The 24022-nt window shown below is 41.7% G+C and overlaps 1 protein-coding gene and 1 long non-coding RNA gene across 3 annotated transcripts in view; one reads left to right on the top strand and one right to left on the bottom strand.

Moving 5' to 3' along the window:
- Positions 1-24022, top strand: part of LOC122572586 — a 56256-nt gene that overhangs the window by 26175 nt on the left and 6059 nt on the right. For both annotated transcript variants that reach the window (XR_006318509.1, XM_043737708.1), the window contains exons 2-4: positions 21167-21302; positions 22694-22793; positions 22909-23042. Coding sequence is in view for 1 of the 2 variants with exons in the window: in XM_043737708.1 (XP_043593643.1) it covers positions 21220-21302; positions 22694-22793; positions 22909-23042 (317 nt within the window). In the remaining variant the exon portion in view is untranslated. The remainder of the gene's footprint in view (positions 1-21166; positions 21303-22693; positions 22794-22908; positions 23043-24022) is intronic.
- Positions 21501-22790, bottom strand: LOC122572613. Its single transcript, XR_006318513.1, has 3 exons — positions 22664-22790; positions 22256-22583; positions 21501-21825 (listed from the first exon to the last, which is right to left on the bottom strand). It is a non-coding gene; the product is annotated as an uncharacterized LOC122572613 (long non-coding RNA).

Below are 24022 nucleotides of genomic sequence, written 5' to 3'. Positions count from 1 at the left end.
GGAAAATTTCATTCAATTATAGCTGTCCGTGCAAAAGTTCTATACCAGTTACAGCAGGATCGTTGTGCAGTGCTCGCCAAGCGATATATTAGTCGCGTTATATCCTGCGCATTAATTATCCGCAGACTGAAGCCTTCTGCAAATGCAACTTTCCAACTCAAACTCGATCCTTGTTCGTGTCTTCGTGAAACTTTAAACACCGGCCATGAAACCTGTATACGCGTATACTTGGGTCACGTGCCACCCACCTAAAATGTGCGTATACGTATATTTTAAGAATGCTTCTACACCGAGCTTCTACACTTTCTATAATTCATAGACAAAGAATCGAGAATTTAAAGTTCGTAGAATATTTCATATCGTCTCATTGAAACGAACCATTGAAATTTTCCGTCTTTATCGTATCGATGTTTATCGTAAACGCGAGACTTTGTCATTAATTGACATTAAGCGATAATATTAAGCTGTAAGGTTCAAACTAGATAAAGGTACTAGATAGATAAAGGAAATTAAGATTAAGAGAAACTAAAGTAAATTCGCTCGACAACGGACAAGAATTCGCAAGAGACAAGCTTCACGAAACTATTACAAGAGCGTAGCGGTAATCGGTCCATGCGGTATTTTAACCGGATCTACATACGCATAACGCTCGTAAGAATATAAATTCCGTTTCTCATATCGTTCGATCTCTCAAGATTTCTCTAACGTTTCTAATAATATTTATCACTATATATAGATAATACAGATAAATCGGAGATCGACGATACACGGTTGTTCGTTGCTGCGGCGACAAATGGAACGATCGAGGACCGTTAATGCAAGGGTAACGATGATCTATTCGTCTTCATTTACGTATTGAAAGTCTTCGAATTATACGTCAATGTTACAAATGAAATTACTCGCTCTATACTTTTACCTCTATACTTTTCTCGATGATTAGGTAAACAATAGCGGTAACGTAGGTACGCCAACAGCGTCCAGCAGCGAACCTGTTGGAGATAACCATTTCTTCGTAGTAATATTACAACTCGTTTCTCAATCACTAGTAACCGTGATCAGTACGTTGTTTATAAAACTGCATCGTTTAAATATGGTCATGGAAAATTATCAAATACACGTAAAACTGAATTAGAGATCAAACAACAAGTTTCGGTAAAGTTTTCGCAGCGAAATGCCAACAACTTTGGAGCAAAGATGCAATTTCAGTCAGCTCATGGCGCACCGCGAATGACTAACGAAAAGCCCGTGGAAATTTCCAACGTTACTTTTATGCATTTACGACCCTAATGAACGCGATGCGATGCGATGCGATGCGATGCTGTAATTAAAAGTATTACTCGCATTATGCTCCATCGATAAAGGTTCACCTCAACTTGCTGCTCCGAATGCCACCGTTACGCCGCGATTATTTTCTTCAAATACAAGAGAAAAGAGAGATTTCGCACAAACACGGTAAAACGAAACGCTGTTCGATCGCACGCGGCAACAAAAAGAAAAAGTGCTCGAACAAGCACGCGAACGAGCCTCTTGAGATTTTAAATATGGAACGCGATTAATGGAACGCGATCGATGGATCTTTCGACTTGAATCGATCGATGGCGGCAAAATACCAAATGATCTACAGATGCTAGATATCGATATCCTTCGAATAAAAACCTCAATTGAAATCAGGTAAGCGCATGTACGTTGCGAAACGTAGCAAAGAAAGTAGATAAGAAAGTAGTAAAAGAGAAACGTAATACTGTGACAAAGATACGTGAACAGAGATATTATGTAACGGACAGGTTTGCAACTGTAATGTAATTATTGCGAACAATATAGTTGATAGAGTGCAGTGGAATTTCCATATAGTATCGAGAACAGAGCAAACGAATCTGCTTCGAATATTAATTTTCATATTTTCATAAACGATTTCATAAACGATTACTTTATAAAACCTGCATAAACGATATCAAAATAATCTATCTTATCCGCTATTTAAGGAGAACGCGTTCCGACCAACCAGAAAAGTATTGGACAAGTATTTGCTCGATCAGTAACCAAGACAGCGAGTCCAACACAAGACGATGAATAGCAATTGTTATAAACTCGCAACGTTTAATCAGAAAATAATCTAATTCGAGCCAGGCAGGGGTACAAGGCTAATAAGTTTAACGGCGCATCGAGCGGTTTCGCTCGAACCAAATAAACTTATTTCAAAGATTCCTGCGGCAAATGACGTGCCAACGGCCGATCGTACTGCGCTGCTACGATACACCGGTGTGGCCTGCCATCGTGTGTAGGCGTATAGCCCGAAGCATGCCAGCTATTGGCATCCGAGTGGGAGACAAAGAGCTTCGCTTCTAGCCGGGTATTGCTGGACTATTGGATTCTCTTCTCCTCTTGCTTCCTCGTTCTCTCTCTCTCGCCCTCTATTTCTATCCTGTTATTAAATTCCCCCTTTCATCCCTTCTTCGTTCATCTTTCTCGCTCGGCAGCTTCGTGGATGCGAAACTTATTAAACCGTCACCGCGTCGGCGAGAATTTCAAAGGCAAGAAAACCGAGGTAATGACGCCACGTATGTACGTATGTACAGGTCCGATGCTCTCTGTGAAAACGTTGCTCTATCGCACGATATTCCTAGCCGCGGCTGGTGAGAAACGAGCTACCATTCGATGGTATAACGAATATCCTTGTCTGACTAGGGATCGATCCAAGTTACTTGTACTCTTTGGCTGCCGGCAAGACAGCAGTTTCATTTTACGTCAGCTTCGACGTGTATGCGCCGTACGTTACGGGAAACGTATTTCATCTTTTTTTTTTTACACACAGTACAGAATACAGTTCGTCGTTCCAACGACGCGTAAATATCGCTTCTACCCAATCGTACCCCCAGGCTGTTTTAATTTAATGTTGTCAAACTATTTTTTCGGACAGCGGCAAACAGTAACATATAGATTTCTGTAGACATAACGAATATGCAATTCTTATCCGGCGTGTAAAAGGAGAAACACCGACAGAGATTACGATTATTCGATCCACTGTCCCTCGTCTGACAGGTGATTAATTTACGCCATTGAATCGAAATGAACTTTTTCTTATGTTGCCCGTTTCTCGTTACATTTGTTTAACGTATATATCCGTGTTGTTTGCAAGTCGCGCGCGTATTTCTCCACGAAGCACTGAATATTCCGTGTCAATCTGTTTAATTACATGGCCAACGGCAATAGGATGTGATTCGCGTCGAGTGGCAACGGTTCGATAAACGATGACGCAAATCAGTGTCACATACTCGGTTAAATAATCAATGTGGACAGGAAGAATTTGCCAACAGGTGAACAAGAGAATGCCGCACGAGCCTCGATCGATCGTCGACTAAACTTAATTCACCAAGTTGAATGCACGTTCGTGAAATTTGAAAGCGATGCATCGTACGATGGATCAGCAGCCGTCTCTTTGGCATAAAAATTAAAAGAAGTTTAAAAGTAAAAGCACGTCGCCAATCACTTACGAAGACAGCCTGTAAAAATAATAAATAACTAGATAAATAAACAATAAAGTAACAAATAAATGGCAAAGTGAGACGCGAGGTTAATCTGAGTATTAAATATCTTGGAAAATCGAAGCAAAAAGGAAAAAGAATAAGAACGAAAATCTTCTTCCTCTTCTATTCTTCCTCTATCTATCACGTTGCACGAATCCACGCACACGGTTCCATAATATAATTACAAAAGCGCAAATCATATACCAGAGAGTTCATGGATGAATCATGTCACCGGAATATCCGATCATTTACGGTATCGATTGCCTTTGTCCGTTGTCTTTTCTCTTTTCTCTTTTCTCTTTTCTCTTTTCTCTTTTCTCTTTTCTCTTTTCTCTTTTCTCTTTTTCCGTGCAGCCGAACGGAAGCAGTAAGTAACGGTGTGCACCAATGAGAGACGGAAATAATGGGCAGAAGGCAGCTGTTGGCCACGACCCAGTTCGCCTATTTTCCCTAGGATCTTTCATCGCCGTCGTCCCCTCCTTTATTTTCTTCTCTTTTCCCCGTTTCCGTGCTGCTTCCTTTTCTCCGACGTGACCGTTGTTGAGAAGAAAAGATAACGGCCAAGAATCGTAAGGACCCGTCGGTGTTCCGGCTTTAAGCGCAGCCAAGGCTTTAAGGTCTTGAGAGAAATAAACTGTAGAACGGCTTACTCCGACGAAAGCAAGCAAAAATACGGAGATTATGGAATCGAAACGATATCGAATATGAATGTTACTCGTTCTTTGAAATTATACATTATATATTATACTTACATTGAAAGGATAAGAAGAAGAAACCATCGCGACAAAGAATTTTAAAAGAAACAGATTACGCGAACTTATCTGAACGCGGCACGCGTTTCTACGTTGTAAGATGCAGTTTGCTCGCAAACCGAATATCCGTAGAAGCCGACTACCGGCCGCCATGATTTCCCCATCTAACGAGCAAACCTTCCTCCTCGCTGAAGAATTTTCTTGCGATGCCAGACTTTTAGCCAGTCTGTAATGCGATAAAGATGCGAAAGATGTAGGTAGACGAAAATAGAGGTACAAGAGTAAAATCTAAGATTCTTGAAACTTTGCAACCTCGTGTTGCTGGATGCAGGATGTGTAAGCAGGAGAAAGAAAAAAAAACTCTTACGATCCGTTTATTTTCGCTATCCGTAATCTCTGGAAATTTCGAGGAAACCAAGAGAAACAAAAAAAAAAACGTACTTCTGTGCCCGTTACTCCTTCCATTACGGCCGATTACACCCTCGAATAGGATGATAAAAACAGTAAAGGATATTATTCGAATATAACAAATTGCTTACATCGTAAAATTATTATTGAAAATAATGCGGCTTTTAATTTCGATCTAGCATTCCTTCGTAAACTTTCGTTAGTATCTTCGAGCTCGGCCGATTCATTTCCAATAATTATCGCAACGGAAAAGAATAAATCCCGATAATATCTGGCGGCAATACGATCACACCGATTCTCTCTTCCGTTCTTCCCCCCTTTCCAGGGTTCCTTGTAATCTCGAGAAATATGTACTTCTGAAAAGTTTCTTTTATGAAAAACTCTACCATCTTGAATCTGAACATGTTCGAATTCAAATTCTCAACGTCTATAATCCATCACGAACGATCAATTACGAAGAAAAATATTATTTGTGTTTGACGAAGGAACGAAAAGAAGAAAGAAAAAAAAAAAAAGGAAGGCGGCGTTTGAGAGAGCACAGGTGGTGATGTTCCATGTTCCCGTGACTCAGCCTGTGATTTGAACCGAAACGTTTCGGTTTCGAACCTGTAATTGCTCGCGAAAGGTTTACTCGCGTGGCCGTCTGCCAACTACCTATACCCGTTTATCGTCACAGCGGACATGGTAGTTAATAAAAAAACATCGCGACTTTATTTACCGGTTAATTAAATTGTCAGCGATATCGTAATTGTCGTCGTTCTATCACTGATCAAAAGTATTTCTACGTACATTTACTTACTATCCGACCTAACGACAATTGTCACTAAAAAAGATGAAAAAATGCAAAGGTGATGATGTAATTCGTTGTTACTATCTACTACGTACGAATCTACGACTGAATATCGTGAAATCTTATAACACGATAAAATTGACTTTTATTAATATGCGTAGTTTCTTTAGTAATATGCGACAAGAATCAAAGATTACGAGACTATGAAATTGTTACTCGACATATATTTAATCATGGAATTATCAGCTAAAAGAAGCAAAGCTAAAATCCCCAACGTCTTCGTGATATGTATACCTAAAGCCCTCGTAGTAACAATACGTAGTAACGTTTCATCGATACCTTCTTCTTCTAACCAACACGGGGAAGACATTACCACCAGTGAAAAATAGAGCAGGTTAAATCATTCAACGCGTTCCAAGAATTCTAACCTGCTTACCTGGTCGATCATCCCCACCCAACACTATCTGTTCAAGTAGTAATTAACTCGAGTAGCCAGACATTTCTGCGAAGAATATGCCCAATTTTCCTACAACTTTAATGCGAACAACTACGTTCGAGAACGAATGTTCGATAGTCTGCAGACCTGTCTCTTGTAACAACATCGCGATCGAGACCCATTGCACCGTCTAGACAGATTGATCCATCTCAGCCAGGCCACGGAAAATCCTACTTCCAAGCATACGGAATCAGGATCTGCTAGTTGGAGTAGTTTCGACCAGTAACCGAGAATAGACTGCCAATCGGTGGGCTTCGTTACTTGTTGAATGCGACCCATTGTCTAACGCCGTTTGCCCTCCTAAATGGATTTCCAAGCGAGCCAATAAGACAATAAGCTCGCACAAAGGCGACCACCGCTCCAACCTCCGTTATACTCCCCTTGTGCTATCTGCAGGATTTATAGAGAAAACAAGTCGAAAGAGAAAAGAAAAAGAAATAAAAAGAAAAATATGCAACCGGCCCTTATCCATCCATTTCGTGCAATTTACCTTATAATATTTGTTCATTTCTGTCACGTCCAATTTATTTCGGAGAAATTTTATACAAATATACGAATTGCGATGATAATCGGCGATTCCAACGCGTACTACAAATTTTCCTACGTGAAACTTTTGAATTAAAAAAATGTAAGAAGTTTGGTACAAAAGACGGGAAATTGAAGTATTTTACCGCGAAAACTTGTATAAGGGATAAGTGTAAGCGGTAAATTATTTAGCAAGAACTTTCTTTCTGTACTCGTTGGCAATGAAAACAAGTAGCAAATAGTATCCCATATCCTGCTGCCGGGTTCTCTGAAAATGAATCAACAGCTCTTTATGCGTTTTAGTTCCACGCTCTCCTCTGCGCCCGTCTTGTTGGAAAAATTGACGGGCAGGGCGGTGGTGGTTGGGGTTAAGTGTGGTGTGGTGTGGGAGGGGGGGGGGGGAGGCGGCATAGAAAGAAACGAAAATCGTACAAATATAAAACGAAACAAGAGTTTTACTGTGATAACTATCGAGTTTTCTGGTAACGGCTCATAAAGAAAATATCGAAACCATTCAGCAAAGTGAAATCTGTATCTTCTTCGCTTCTCGTGAATTTTCTCTTCTTCTTTCTTCGTGTCTTGTTTTCGAATTCACGGAAATTTCGTCGATAGCGAAGGAGAGGTATCGGCGAATTGTCTGAATGGAAAGTCGAACCGAGTCGAACCGAACTGGTGGACCGAACGACTCGACACCGACAAAGAGAAGAAACGCAGAAAAAGCAAAGGGAAACCAATCGAGAAGGCAGCAACGAGAAGAAATTCTCCGTGAAAACATTCGCGACAAACCGTTGGTGGGGTTTCCCTTTGCCGGATGAAACAATCATTACGTAAAGCATTGTACGTGCACGTGTATCTTTTACACGTGTATCTTCTATGGGATCAAAGTCGATTTTCGTCGGTGACTCGGAACGAGCTTGAAAACGAAACTCTTATCGAAACTTTCTTGCTATACGTTAACTAGCTGCTTGCAGCAAAAACAGTGTTCCGATGGAACAAGAAACGAGGAAGAAGAAATTGGAGAGTTACGTTATTCATCGATAATTATCGTACAATCACACATTAATCACTTACATCTAATTGTATATTTCTGATTAAGCTTTCTTCGAATATTCGAATATTATTATCACCGGTGGTCACGATCATCACGAAATAACGTTTTACATTTACATGGTTTTATCCATTCTATCGATCCTCCATACCTCCCTTCCATCGTCTCTGCTCGAATATTTATATTTACTAGATTTATTCTTCATGGGTTGTTGCACAATGCGTGCGATGCATCCATACACGCGCGATTAACAGGTTATAAACTATGTATTTTCAACAACTTAATACACTATATTTACTCCGTTGCGTATAACACAAATGTCGTAGATGATTCGTTGACGTGTGAAGGTCCGATAGAGTTGTATCGAATGTTCGCTCGTATGAGCAAGGCTCTTACAGGTGAAGATGTTAATGCCGTAGACGCAATAGAATTCTTCTGGTGTTGTATAAGGGACGGCTGAGTTTAAAACTGACTGTCCGCTCTTATGCAATGACGGAGGAAAGTTCGGTATCGTTGTACTGTTTAGAACGAAGAAAGCGAATTCGTTGGTCTTGCTTTGCATTAGAAAGAGAGAGGGTAACGATCCACGTTGCTCATTGGTTATGAGCAGCAAATGTTAATGAAGAAAAATAGGAGGAGAAAACCTCCTACCAACGTGGCTTGTGGATGACGTTGTTTCTGGCAAAAACCCAGCTTTTCCGTTGAGCAAATACTCGCTTTCTTCGTGATTTTTGAGAGCGTATAATAAACCTAAGGACTGTTTTAAGAACCAGCCATAGACCGAAACATTTGCAGGATTAAAATAAAGTTAAAAGCTAAGCTAAAGCTTAGGCTTATTATGGTGGGTCCTTAGGTTTATTGGGGTCCGAATAACGGTATGTGGGGCCTTGGCGGCCAGACCAAGAGTGACGTCACACAGGCCTTTTCGCGCAACGTAACACGCTCTGTATGTACAAACACGCGTTCAACCTACCTTCCCTCCAACTACACGAATTTAATTAATTAAATTTCTTTCGCTTAATTATGTTTCCTTTATTTTGTTTCACAAGATGTTACACAAGTTGATACGATAATACGACGTTTTAATTTACAAGCGTACTACCCTCATAATTATAATTTGTCAGAAAGTAATCTCACCGAAGTAATGCACGATTCGATGGACTAGCGTATTAAGCGTATAAAAAATTTTTCTTAAAAGACTACACTTTCGATACAAAAAAAAAAAAAGAAAAAAGATCGCGATAGTAGTTGGTAGTCTCCTCGTGGTCGTCTAAACCGCGATGCGATAAGAACGTGTGAAAGACAAGTTTTATACGGCGATAACCATCGATCGTCCATCTTTCGTGCAAGCTAGTCGATTCGCAGGTCGGAACTGAGTTTGATTAACCCGGAAATCGGTACGTTGCCGCTTTCCGTTAATGTACCCTTCAAGCTCTCTTCCGAATCCATCCCGCCGCCCCCGCCATAAGGGGTCAGGGTCACGTTATCCTTGGCTTAGTTCCTCGTGTCTCGTCATTTACGCCCCATCGACGCGATAACTCGATCGTACACGCGCGAAAGTTGTTACCGAACTACGATAAATCGATCAATCGATCCGTTCGACTGAATTCACGATTACGGAGGGATGAAATTAATACGAGAGGCCGGGTTTATCCGTCAACGAATAAATCGATGCGCGTGCTCGCGCTCGTACATTTTCTACGTGATACAGCAATCATACGAATGTTTGAAAATTTCTATCTCTCTCTTATCCCTTACGATCGAATAAAATCTTTTTCTTCGCAATCGGTCCTCCTTCGGATAAGCTCCACCGTAAAAGCTTTTACGCCACGCTGCAAGTGGTCCTGGAAATTTGACGCGACTTTCTCGCCATAAAATGTAAGAGGAGAAAAAACGCCTAACATTTCTTGGAAAGAAGTCGGGTTTGGCCGTTGGAATTTTTGCCAAGTCCACGTACCCGACAAATCTTAATTTCCTGTCGATCAAGGAGTATGTCGTTCTACGCTGTTTATAAAGCTACCACGTGATTTTATTTTCGAGAGAAAGGGAAATTATTCTTGCCTTTCCTTCTGCCAGCGGACTATTTCATACGAAATGAAATTCATAACTCGAACGAAAGCCGTCATATCGAAGTCATATCGAAGCATTACGATGGTTGTCGATCTTGAAACCGTAAATTTGGTAGAAATTCATGCAGAGATTGGACGTGCCAGGAATTTATAAACATCATGTTCTTGGCAAATTAAGCGTATTCATATAAATTGGTAAATAAAGTAGCGTCACTAATTACACTAGTTGCCAGCGAATGCCCGAACACACTAGGCCAATATATAATTGTTTCGTGACGAAGGCTTATCGAGTCTTGCCGCTGTGCAGACAGGATATTAACTCGCGACTGTGTTCCACAAACTTGGCATTATTGGCAAACATAGGACTCTGTTTATTATACCGAAACGAACGATAAAAGTGTATACATCAACGTGTAAGTAATAGATTGATAGAAAATTAATTTCGCCGCAAGAAAATATATTTTACTCTTTTATCCGCTTTCTTCCCTTCCCTTTCTTTTATTTAAATTCGTATGAAAATAGCATCAAGACGTTCGAAACGTTGTCAAGTTAACTGCCCCTTCGATTGGGCAACATGCCCACGCGTAAGGCAAGATGCCATTTCCTTTCTCGTTAAATATTCTGATGAAACGTGATGACGGTAGTGTTCACCGGGCGAGCCTCGTTTCCTGAAACAGATCCTCGTTACATTCTTTACGAAGTTGCCGACAAAACTCTTGATGTCGAGCCTTTCGCTCCGGCCTATCCTCTCTATTTCGCCTTCTCGTTACATTCGTCTCGCGTTCGTGTCTTCTTTCTCTTTGTTCTTTCTCTCGTGAACGAACGTACCTACCTACCGAGCCTTGGTACGAAACAAAAGAAAGAGAAGAAGAAGATGAAAAGGCAGAAAGATTCGCGCAATCCTATAGAACGTGAGAGGAAAGAATCGCGGTCCGCAGCAGACAACTTGCCGATAGACAAACCAATTTCTTACGACATCGACATCGTCGTAGCCAGCATCCTCCCAGTTACATTCTTTGGTCCGTGCGTGTCACCAGTCGAGACTTGTAGAGCCATTTTTCTCAGCTCCGTACAAAAGGTCCATCGCGTGTCGCTAACGGAAATTCCGATACGTGCGCTTTTCTCCACAGAACCGGAGGATCTTTCCTCGGATTCGCACGCTTCCTCGTAGTCGCTAGGCAAGCGCAGAATTTCCTAGAGATATTCACGAGCGAAAGGAAGCTACGGTATCGAGGACGATCAATTTCTATTCTATACGAATCTCATCGAGAACAACGCAACGTTCATGAGATTCTGGATTTCTGTTATTTCCAGTAGAAAAAGAGAGTTTGTTTGCTCTTGAGAGTTGTCTCTTTCTACCCTCTGTCCATCTTTTGCCGTCCCCTTTCTTCTCGTATGCAAACACAGCGATACAAACTACACGCAAACATGGCACAAACTACACGCGCATAAACACATACGTATTCACACCAGTATGCACGCGTACACGCGCGCACATAGAGTGGAATATGAAGCAATAGCACAAAAGAAGAAAGAAACCCCTTCCCTCTCTCCCGCAGTCTTCCTGTTTCTCCAAATATACGTATGGAGCGTATCCCTTTTCTTCTTTGTATTTCTCTCGGCGTCTCCACTTCTCCCGCGCAATTTCCTCCCTCTTTTCCAGACCCGCCGCACACCGCCTTGTACGTTTGGCCACAGAGGGAGGAGAAAGGACGAAGAAAGGAAGCTGGGGAGAGGGCAAGCGAAGAACGCGACAGGCTTTTTCGCATTCCACGCGCTCCTAAGCCATATCCATAAATCCATCTAACGGACGACCCGCTAACAATCGCAAGACGCTACTTTGACAAGCGAAAGATCGTTGAAGGATCGCGACGCGATATTATTTTTCTGCCGCGTAAACGATCTGGTCTCGGCCGTGTCTCTCGCCTTCCTACTCGATCGATTTTACCGATTTTAACAGCGAGGCAAACACCCTCGCGTATATCTCATCCTCGTTTCATCTCATCTCGCTTCATTCCGCTTCCTTTTTCTCCAACGGCGAGGAACGATCATTGACGGGCGTGTTTTTGTTTAGGCCTCGCAAACAGACACGTCCCAACATCGTGTATAGATTACCTTGTATCTGAAATGAAATCTCGCGTCGATGCCCAGCCAAACGAACGCACAATTGCAGAGTAGGATAACGCGGACGAACGGTTCGTGCGCTTTTTCAGTGCCAACACTGTTCCGAATCGTTAACGAGATGGAGAAGAAAAAGCGAGAACGCATTCGCGGCAACTGTTTTCTCCTTGCCTCGAAAGAAAGCACACAATTATACTCGAAGTATACTCGAGAGTTAATCCTCTATCCATCCAAGTACTTGCGAAGAGCAAAAAAAAGAAAAGAAGGATAGGACGAAGAGAAAGCGGCAAGCAGAGGAGCGAACGATTCATATCGAGGGATCCGTCGAGGCAGGTCGCTCGATCAGAGAAAAGTTTGCGAAAGCCACGTCAAGATCGAGGATAGACGGTCGGACGGACGGCGCCTTGCAGATTTCTACGGGAATTCATGGTGGCCGTTAGTAGAGGATGACGCGTAACGTCAACTACGTGGCCCGTACTACGTGTCCGAAACGGACAGTTAGCGCAGATATCGCGAGATTGGAGATCGAAAAAATTATCGATTCAAACTATCGATTATATAAAAGAAGCTTAAACAAAGATATACGAGATAAAGATAGATTTCGTGTGAAAACTTTATTATATAAAAAACCGTTTTAGAATGAAAGTCGGAAAATCCACACAAGTTTGGAAATCTCGACGACAGGCTGAATAGGAGATTATTCAAAGACAATAGGAGAATGGCAAAGCACACGGTTATTTGTAATTGAAATTAGCCGTCAAGGTATAATTACGCCGCTCTAGAGTCTCTGCCGAATGGTTTAGGCACACTAGCGTATAGGCATTGACATAGAACGCTGTTATATCGCGATCGAGGTGTATACATCGCGCGCAGAGAGTATACCGTTTCCAACATCCATCCATCACCCTTCTACGCTCGCTATCCGAGCTCTGTGTCCGTTCTATTCTAACTTTCCCACTAATTTCGTATCGGCGTTAAACACGCGCCATTGTGTACAAACGCGCGTATTATTCGATTCTAAACTAAATTTGTTCGACTCGAACAGATCTACCGTAGTGATTCAGGAACAACGCGACGGCATTCGAAAACTTGCTGCATTGGATAACTTGTAGCCCGGATAACCAACGCACTTTGCGCGTCCTATTTAATACAGATCGATAAACGATCTCGAGACGAAAAGAAAGAATCGTACATGTAATTATAAGTATCGATCCCGCCTCGAGGGCGTGTAACCTTACGCTTCTCCGCCTGGGAATACGATTACGGTACGATACGAGTACGCGTCTCTAGGCCGATTAGCCTAGGGCGGCACTTTCAGCTTAGGACGCGAGCCTAGGTGTCGTTAATCGAGAGTTCGCAGAGAAATTTAGGGCTTCGAGCGGAGCTAGCACTCGTGCCCCGGATTTTGGGAAACCCTAAAAGCCCGCGCGCAATCTTCTCTGTTGCGGAGATATACGGATACGCGTCCGTGAATCTACGTAACACACACACGATCGTGCATAGCCGCGCAAGAAACACGCACACACACACACACACACAGAATTTTGGTGTTTGGCTGCAAACGTTAGAAACTCGGGAAGCGAGATTCTAGAGCGCAATGCGCCATCTGGCAGCTACCCAGAATTTCCATCTCTTTTCGACCCCTACTATCTCTTTCACTCGTCCACATTGACGCACCCACCTTCGCTTTCCCTGCCCCACCTCTTCCCTTTCTTCCTAGCACACTCCTTACCGGTGTACGGAAAAACGGGGGGTGGAAGTAAAACAGACGAGAGACAAAAAGAGACTAGGTGAAATGTCCCGAGAGGAGGGATATTCTCTTAAAGACAAAAAGAAAAGAATAGAACAGGTACGCGGGTATACGTACTTATAGAATATCTATCTATACGGTCCTTCCTTTCCTTTTTCTCCCCGTTTTCTATTTTCCCCTCTTTTTCCCTTCTCTTCTCTTCTCTGTTTTGCGTCTAGATACGAGTACTACCGCCTTCCTTTGTTTCCCCCGCCCCCGCCCTCCCCGCCACATTCACCCTTCGTATCTCTTTTGCTTTCTTACAGCCCTCGCCGAGTCGACGAAGAAAGACCTTCTTCTCCGAGTCCTTGGATAGCTCGCTGTAGTTTTCTTTGCATTTTAATCGATCCTCGGCTACGTTCCTCGCCAACGTATCGGCCAGCTTCACCAAACCTCAGCTCTCATTTCACTCTGCTCCTTTTGCCAGCATGAGATCCATTGGCTGAACGTGGCCCAGTACGTGTAATCACATCGCAAAAGGCTATGATCACCTGATTTTCCTCTTCCTGCTGTTTTCTCTGCCTAACCGTCTGTGTATTCCTGCCTCCTTCCCTCTTCACCACTTATATATCCACTTTTCCTACTTGTGCCTGCTTGTCGCCACAACGCTGCCATTGAGATTCGATTATTTTGACAGATCGCCGAACCGGATAAACGATACCTTAGCAACATCGCCGACTTTATGAATGTGCATCGCAAACACGACGGATTAGCCCTTCTTATTTCCTCACATCTTCCATAAGAATTTCCCCGCAGCTTCCTTCCGCTACTCGGACGGGCTGCATTTATAGGTAACGTTTACCCATCCAACATTCATAATCCTGCCTTTTCGCTTTGGCCGTACATACCAAGATTATAATGTTCCCGAAGGGAAATAATATCTTTTGTCGATGGCAAATCTCGCTTGATTTCTAGTTCAAAGCGAGTACGAATCGAAAATGTTTTTCTTAATTATTTATTTTGCATGCAATTATTAAGAATTCAGGTCAATTTAATTTGGATCGATTACGGCTTTCCATTAAATATCACAAACGATTCTTCATTTTTATTTTCGCTGTATGTATAGGCGGATATTATACTACACCGTGACCATCGAACCGATTAAGAATGGAATTTGATTATCGCAGCAGTTTCGTGGCTAGAACGAGAGATCCGACGGTGCAGTGGCATGCAGTTTTACAAATGCGGCCGAAAGTGCAACGAACCTGCAGCGCACTTCTGCAGCCGCGTATACGACGCGACGCGACGCGACGCGACGCGACAGGATGAGACGGGACCGACGACCCGATCGATCGAGACCACTCGATTAGACGAACTCGCTGCAGACCAACTTCTTTCGCGTATGCTAATCATCGTTTTAGAGGCGTTCCCCATTTTCAAGTGTCGCCACGTAGCAATTACATGCCGACAGATGCAGAAGCGTAACAAGCGTAAGAAGACGACAAAGCGTAACAAAATGTTAATAAATATTTAATCTTGCTGGTTCCTTTAAATTTTACAATTTTCATGTTCCAATCTCGTTCTTCTTTCAACAAGCAAAATTTACGATACGAGATATGGAATATCTTTCTTTCATAAACAACGTGTGGACTAATTTTCGTGGCAAGGTGCAAACAGTTACTATCTGTATTTTAAAATCTTTTTCTGTTCGGTTGCAATTTACATGAAAACCTTCTTCACCGCCTCCGCGGTCGTTGTTTCATTAATGGAAAACGCGATTACAGAATTTTCACGTAAAATAGTTGGTCACCGGTTTGTCATCAAAGAAATTAAAAACGCCGTCTTCTTCGCTCCTCTTCTTCCGCGAAACCGAAAATTCTGCGTGACCACGATCCTGCGAATCGTAAACGTTCCAATGCGACAAAACATTTTATAGAACATCATAGACGCTCGATTTAGCTCGAAATCGAGTGACAGTATTCGCGTTACTTTTATCTAGCTCGTAAATATTCATACGAAATACTCGCGACATCAACGGTTCCCCGTTACCTTTTTCAACGGACATTTCCCCTCGTTTGCACAAATTAGGGACGGTTACATCGGGGAATCAATGTCAAAGACAAATTTCATCAGACAGACGAGTCACCTGTTCTAGCAAGGATAGAAAATTAAAATACTCTACTAGCCTACTAGTACCCCGTCGTTACAAATTGAATAAAGAAGGAACTTTTTACGGCTCGCTAGACAAATAGAACAAATAGAAGCTGACTATTCGTAGATACTTGCTCGGTACGTGATATAATTCTTCGACGTCGAATTAAACTTTTTCTACCAATCGGTCAGTCGGCTCTTTCATTCCTTTCCTTACTCTACTTAGATTATTAATTTTCAAATGCAAAAATTGCTGTTTGTCCTCCTATAATGCCAAAATTATTACGTATCCGTGTAGTATCTGTTCCTTTAATTTTATTCTACTTTACCGTATTTCTGTATGCGTCCACCCTTATTAATTAATCCTCTCTATAAATGTAACGAATGTATTGTAACTTTTTCCTCTTACAAAGGAATTCTCATCGTATTCTGATCTGTTCTAATCCGGATAATCCGTATATCGATATCAGACAGATATCAGAACAGCACGAATATATTTAAATACGAAATACGAATCGACGAATTCTAGTCTCGCTCAACGACCAAGGAATTATAACTTCTCTTGTTAAAATATTCGTATTGATATTTCGCGATCATGGCCGACTCGCCCGTTTTGCATGCACAAAGTCAAGTCCTGTCATCGTTCACGGCCGCGATTCACCGCAACGAATTTTCATAAAGCAGCTGACTAGACACTCGGATAAATATGTTGACATAAACGTTAATAAATACGGATAAGGAAAACATTTCTTTCGCCGAATTTAATCGCTAAATGCGTAAAACTATCATTCACCTATTATAACGAGAAAACACAGTGGCATAAAGCGATACTAACTTTGACAAGAATAGGAAATTATCTTTTTATTATTTTCGACAGCGAAGAATCAGCGACGAGACAGCTTGCATGCGTTCACGGTTTATCAACGGCGTTTATTAACCGAGTCGAAGCGTGTATACCAACTGTCAATAACAAGCGAAACTCGCACGTGAATTATTCACGGTGAGTCAAGAATTCCGATCTCGTAACTTTCTCAACTGCGATAAACGGAACGGTATACATTTTAACGATAACCGATGCGCCTCGCCATAGTTAAATTTCACCTGACGAATATCGCTCGGCATTCGTACAAAATTTTGATGGTAACGGTACAACGTCCACGTGTCTGATAAAAGAGGAAAAAAAGGCATATATATATATATATGTGCCTTTTTTTCCTCTATATGTATATATATATATACATACGGTATATGTTTGAAAAGCGAATGCAACTTTAGTCGAAGGGAACGTAGATAATAAAAAATTGGTATCGTCGTCGTCGAGTATTTCTTTCGACTGGATTTTTATATTTAATACGTTTTCTTTCGAACCGAATCGAAACGGTTGATACGCGACGACAGACGCGACTGACGAAATTCTCTTCTTTTTTTCTCTTGTCTCTGATCAACTGCTCTTGATTTGTATATACGTCATGTACATCTGACATCGGTTACCTTGACACAGTGGCACAAATGTAAACAGAGGCAGAACGCTCTGGTCTGACCCGGTTTTAATATCCTCTACTTACTTCGCCGTCCTTATTTCGCCGTTCCGCATGCGTTACACTTGCATCGATTCCCAATGGATACCTGATTGCCAAAAGGCGCAATGCGCTTTTGCGCGATTGTAACAACGGATGTGCGCATTATACATATATGTATACATGTCGCGAGACTCTATTTTATCGACAACAACGTATTTGAAAGCATTTGCAAAGATCGAGGTGAAAGATTCGAGCAGAGATTTTACATTCGAAAGCTTTTACAATCAATAGCTTTTTATCTTTTAACTTGATCGATCCTAAGTCTACGCACGACGTAATGTTTATTCTATCGTCCCGTTAAAAGTTTATCTTCGGTTCGAAGAAAGTAAACAAAACGTATAAAAACGTCGGTTTCGCAAGTTTTCTTTTAATATTACGCAAGTATATGCGAAACTGCAAAACTCTGAACCCTTTCGTTCTTGAATCGAACACCACATCTGGAACCGGTGTCCGATACTTAATATCTGTTGCTTTGAATAGGCGTAACGTTCGATAGGTGGTAAGTGGATCGATGAATGTTTGAGAGCTCGATTAGATGTACATGACCCCCTTTCTTTCCCCCCCCCCCCCCCCCCTCTGCCACGTCGAGACAACGAAAAAGAGACTAGCCCCTGAATGAACGTATTTGAGAATCGGAGCATCTCTTTTTCTTTCTCTTTCTCTTTCTCTTTCTGTTTCTCTGCAGCCCCCGGGCTAAAATCTTACACGCCACTAATTGCTACCATTGTCTCCGATGAGAAAGACCGAAGCACCACCACCTACAGCGGTAGCGACCCGCAACCACCGCCCTTTTCTTTCCTGCTAAATCTTATCCTGCTCGTTCATCTACCTTCTCCTTCCATCTTGCCAAAAGTCTCAGTTACTTGCTGTTTGCTGCACCACGTACACAGCCGGTTCTTTAACCAACCAATATATGTACATATATGTATACCACCGCGATACGCTCAGCCAAACGTAGAACGTGACAATGAATTATTTCCTTCGATTCTTAACTCCTGCCTTCGAGTTCTCGCCAACTTGTTTCCCTTCGTATTTCGTATCTACCTCGAGATTGAAAAGTTTCGCGCATACCATCGTATACTTGACGACCGATCGTGATCGTTGCCCGTGCTTGAAATTTTACCGAGGTCAATAGCGTACAAGTTGTTTGCCATCGTGTAACAGAGAACAAAGTAAGTAAATATCGTCGATTTTTCTTCGATATTCGTTTAACTGTAACTATAGCTTTCAGCACAAGGAAAACGCGCATGTCCTGCGTCTGACCATTGAAACTACATTATACCTGATGGTAACATACATGCTCCATCTTTCGATTGGAACGAGGATGATTTTTGCGGATGAGAATCCTTTTCCATCCGGCGTTATTACCCGTTAGTTTCCTTGCTTCTTCTTTCCTAACATAATACGACTGTCGTTCTCCACCTGTTCGTTTCGTATCCTTTCTATCCACATTCACAATATTCACGGTTCTTTTATTCGCTATGCTTATTACTTTCTTGCTTTCCCGACATATCCCATACACCGTTTTTCAATCCTTGACTTATTTATTTTCGCTACTTACATGCAAGCTTCGTTGCTGCGAAAGTTAACAAATCCAAGTTTACCAGCCAAAGTTTACCTACCGTCAATCATACTTTCGTATATACTATTCATATTAAATGATTTATCTTGAATAACGGCAAACGAAGGATATAAAAATTACTTTGAAACACAAACGATAATCGATAATCACGATAAAAAAATAAGGTCACAGAAGAAAAATACCAACGGAATTCTCTTGGTTGGTCTTCACCAAGTATCTTCATACTTGCGTTTGAAGTACGATATTTAGAAATACCGTGGACATATGCGCGATTTATAGGCTAGATCGTTCGTATCTATAGCGCTTGAAGAGCGGATTGCATCTTCGAAGGGGAAACCGTCCGGATTGCTGTATGCTCGTTGTATACTCGTTGTATACTCGTTGTATGCTCGTCGAAGTATCTGAGCAAAGTTCACCGACTCCGCTGGCTTGGCCTATTTTTTCACACACACGCCGTGGTGTACCTTCTTTCTTTCACCCCTTCCTCCTCCACGCTAACCTACCGACCTCCCCCTCCCCTCTCCCTCCTTTCTTTATTTCTTTCTTTTTTCCTTTCTTCTTTTTTTAAAAGAAGATGAGTACATGACTACACCTAAGCTAAGCCACACACGTACTTTGTGTCAAAACGTCTGAGATAAAAGGGGGAGCATTACCCTGTGCGCGGAAAATGGACGACGCGTTTCTCTCTCAGATAAAAATATAGAATCTCCGATGTACGTGACAGAAGAACACGACGATACCTCAACTTCTTCCCGGCGATACGTATATGAAGCTTAAGCAATCACAAACGCGAACAAAGTACGAAGGAGGACTAGAAAACCATGAACGAATTGCCAACTATAAATTATTGTTACTCTGTAATAAATTGATATTAACCCTCGATATCTCGATATCTTTGGATACGAATTTTATTTAGTTTAGTTGACTAAAAACGCTTACATGTACATTTGAAAAAATGTTAAGTTGTTACAAAATGAAACTATTATTATAAAACTATTACCCAATTTCGCTACATACGCGAAACTTATATTACATATAGATATATAATATAGACTGCTATAGATCAGATTCTAGCGTATTTAAGAGAGGAAGATTTATCAGAGGGTTGGATAAATGAAGCGGTGATGAAAAATGGCGTAAGAGTATAGGTAGCCGGTTAATTTAAAGGTAGATGATACACGACAGGTATAAGTAAATAGGTTAAGTAAGTATAGGATGGTGTATTCGCATAGGTTACGAGAAACAGAGATATACGCGTGCATGTTAAGCGATTGTTCGATATGAGACGAGATATTGAGAGATTTGGCGTGGGAATGCGGATTGGTGCTCCGAGCAAAGTACGGGAGTGTGCCAAGCCAGGTTGACAAATAAATTAATCTACCAGAAGCTAATCGGAAGAAAAGTTTGCATGAGAAAATAAATCGTTTTATCGTAAGTATATATTTCCAGAGAATGGCGTTTTAAATCGTGTGTTGTTGCTCGAAGCAGAAGCAACCTATGCGATGTCAAGGGCCAGGCGTTCTCCAGTCGTCTTTGGTCTACCGAGTATGTACCTACTTGTTCCTCGATGCATATGTATGCCTCTACATAACGCATGTATTCGTAACACGAATCTGTTCGACTGGAAACGACGTATATATACGCGTACATTGGTATACAAGTGACAAGGAAGGTGAATACACCACACGTTCGTATAGAATCAGTCACGTCGAAAGACGTAACCAGATTAGGGACCCTTCACGACGTAACCAGAGATGAAACCGCCGCCACGAGCGACTCTAATTTTGGTGGTGGTGGTGGTGGTGTTTCTTGCGAATCTTGAAAATCCTTTCGTGTCGTCGGCAAAGGCACGAATCGTCGGAGAACTTTTCGAGGGGAGATTTTATCGCTCACGGTGCCGCCTCGTTAACTTTTATCGACATTTCCGGCTTCCATCTGACTTGCGTCCTTCGCGAGTTCCATCGAACACTGTTTCTTACGCTACACCGTTACGTTAACGTTAAAATCGTTAAAGGTGGGAAAACGCACATAGCAGACGAAAATATGATATAGAAGCACTCGTTATAATATTTAGCGAATGAAACGATTCTCTGTATACAGATCGCACATTTTTCCAGCGGTGTCCATAAAAATATAATTTTGCGGATATAACGATCGATTTCGATATTAGACGTAACGATAAGAGCACGTAAATGGGAGCAAAGGTAAAATGGTTGTTGTTACGGTAAGTAGTTGGAATACCCGTGTAATATATTGCCGAAAATACTGAGAAATCGAATAAACGGGTCCACACACAGTTGGTATGTATAAAGATCGTTAATCCACTGGTAATCTTGCTTCTGTAACTGTAATCGGATCATGCTCTCTACGGATTTACTCCGTGTGTTTCAGGTTCGGCGGTCTGATTGGATTTGTGGTCAGGCCTGGATTTAGCATTAAGAAGGATGGGCTGGACGCTCACCGTTCTTGGGGTGGCTTTAGCCATTGTCGTCGTGGCTAGCGCCGCCCTGGCACTTTACAGAAGGAGGTAATCGCACCACTATATTTTTTAACAAACACGTTCGGTGATAGCTCGCACCAGAGATTTTCGAGATTCACGATTCACGATTCACGATTCACGATTCACGATTTACGGGAAATTTCAGTCTCGTTGCTTCGAAGCTTACATTTACCATTCCTATTAACGAATAGATAACATCTTTCAACTCCTTGTTTCCCTCTTCGCTGAAACATCGATGGTAACAGTTGTTACGATTCTATAGGCTCGTTGTACAGGCTCGCGATAACAGAAACGTTCTTCCACGTGATAAGCTCGAGTAGTGTTTTCCTGTTTCTGTATTTTCTCGCGTTACACAACAGGTACGTTCGCGAAGACTGGTAAATACGGCACGTGCAACAGGTTAAAGGGTCGTTCAGCTACCAATTGTATCAGTGACTTCTTATCTCATCTGTCCTTTTCTCTCATCCATCTTATCCTTTTTTCAGCAAAACCATCTCTTTAAGACCTGCACGCGTCGTTCATCGATAGATTCGTTAAAGGATTGAGAAACCTGAAAATTTGTGATAATCGTAATAACAAGTCGGTAGCCTCAAGTTGGATCGTTGAAGGTGGAATGGTGACGACATTTAGAAAACCTCCTCTAGGCAGGAGCCTCTCGAGCACTCTACACTCTACTTGTTAAGAGAGAGAAAGCTTTGTTAAACGCTTTGATCTCTATACGATAATGCTCTACTTTTTCATCGTAAATCATCAAACGTATGAAATCATATCACATAAAATCATATAGAAAGTCAATAACATATAAAAACAAGCACGTATGCATACATAATGAGTATTTAGGTACAAGTGAAAAAAATAAATATCTCTGAACAATAAAAAAAAAAAAAAGAATAGATATCTTCGAACAATTCTATGGTAGGGAAAGGTTCAAGTTCAAAAAGCGTGTGCCGAGCCTTTCGCGCAGCGAAATTTTATCTTACCTTTCAGCATCACACTTGATAAAATTCATTTCTCCTCGTTGATCGATTCCTCGCTCACCCCTTTGACGAGCGCGCATCCCCCCATACTCTTAATAGCAGCATATTCCCTCTATTAGTCTGCCGTCGAACGCTCCATGTGACCAAACACCTTTCTCACTACCATATCGAACGTTAAAAAAGGAGGAAGAAAAATGTGAAAAAAGGTAGCTCGATCTGTTCACGACGACTTTTGTTATAACGGAAAATCGGTCGATTAACTAGAAACACCGGCATCCCTTTTCAGTAATAATCCAACTGCCATACCGTAGTCCAAAAGCTCGATATCTAACTGTAAAAGTAATTTTCACACGATAAATAACGGAAATCTAACGCGAAACATACTAATGTAATTTTAGCGAGACTACTAACAATAACAATTGCTTGGAATATTGTCCGTAGGTATTGCATCAACTGGCAATGGGGCGCTAGAAACATTTGGAACATCTGCGAGCAATGGCGACAAAGGCTATCGTGGTTATGGGCGCCGCGAGAAGAAAAGGTACACTTTTGTAAAACGAAGAAAATAGAAACTTTAAAAAGAAATAGAAGATTCGCTTAAAATTTGTCACTCGAAAAGTTCAAGTTCCGACGATTCGTTACGATGGATTTTCCAGGTTGGTTTAGTGAAAGCACAACATCCAATAGCCCAGACAATTCCCGGTTTATATCGACAACCTGGAAATGCATCTCAACATTTGCTTCACAGCGACAGCGACCTCAGACTCGACGCGCAAGGAGCTTTCACCAGGTATTGCGGTAACGAACTGCGAAATCAACTCCCGGTTAGATTATATGCGTAATTCACTGGACGTTGGTTAATGAAAAGCTATATCGCGCATTGTGAACCGATAAAGCGATTATTTCTTCGACGAGGACGAAACAACCACGACGGATAATAAATATAATTTTATCGTTAACCGAACCGTGGAAGAAATCGCCGTGTAAATTACGATAGGGTGGACGCCGTCGCGCGTTAATTTTATTGCGACACAGAACATTGTCGAAGCGATAGGTCGGTATCCGCGTATTTCTTATATTTTGCTTGATGCGATCGACCACTTGATGACACAGCGATAACTTTTTCCGGAACAAGCACTCGGAAGATAATTACCTAAAACTATCGATAGCTCGACTAACTTACAATCGAATAACAATGTCGTTATCGAAAGCACTAAATCTTAATTATTGCCGTTGCTATACGTTATTCGACCCCCCTCGTGCATTCGTTGTTTCAAACAATGAACATTAAATAAATCTCTGTTCGAAACAATCGTTAATGTGTTTATATTCGAAGGGAAAATTACGCGATTTCCTTTCTTCGGTAAGCGTGCGATGTCTACGCAGCCGGCCAATCGATACTCGTTTACTAATATTTCACACGACAACGAGCCAAAACCGCGCTGCTGCGAAATATGAAATCAAATCTGCATCTCGCACCGCGTCACGCGACCAATATTTCATATTCGACAAATGAACAGTTCGGCTTAATATATGCACCGAATTCGAAACGATACACATTTGCGCGATTCGAGCGTACGATATCATCAGTGTGATATCAGTGAATATCATATTTAGAGAAATGAAAATCAGATCGAAAAACAACGTTCCAACCAAATTCTCCACTCGTGTATAAAACGAGAAACGTGAGGAGAGTAAAGAAACGCTTTGACGAAGAACATACAATGGAGGAAAGAATGAAAGGTTGTTCGTCTCAAAACGATACAACTT

This window comes from Bombus pyrosoma, linkage group LG2, assembly GCF_014825855.1.
Source record: "Bombus pyrosoma isolate SC7728 linkage group LG2, ASM1482585v1, whole genome shotgun sequence".
Lineage (NCBI taxonomy): Eukaryota > Metazoa > Arthropoda > Insecta > Hymenoptera > Apidae > Bombus > Bombus pyrosoma.
Note: the sequence above shows the minus strand (reverse complement) of the source record. Positions and strands in the feature narration are given on the sequence as shown.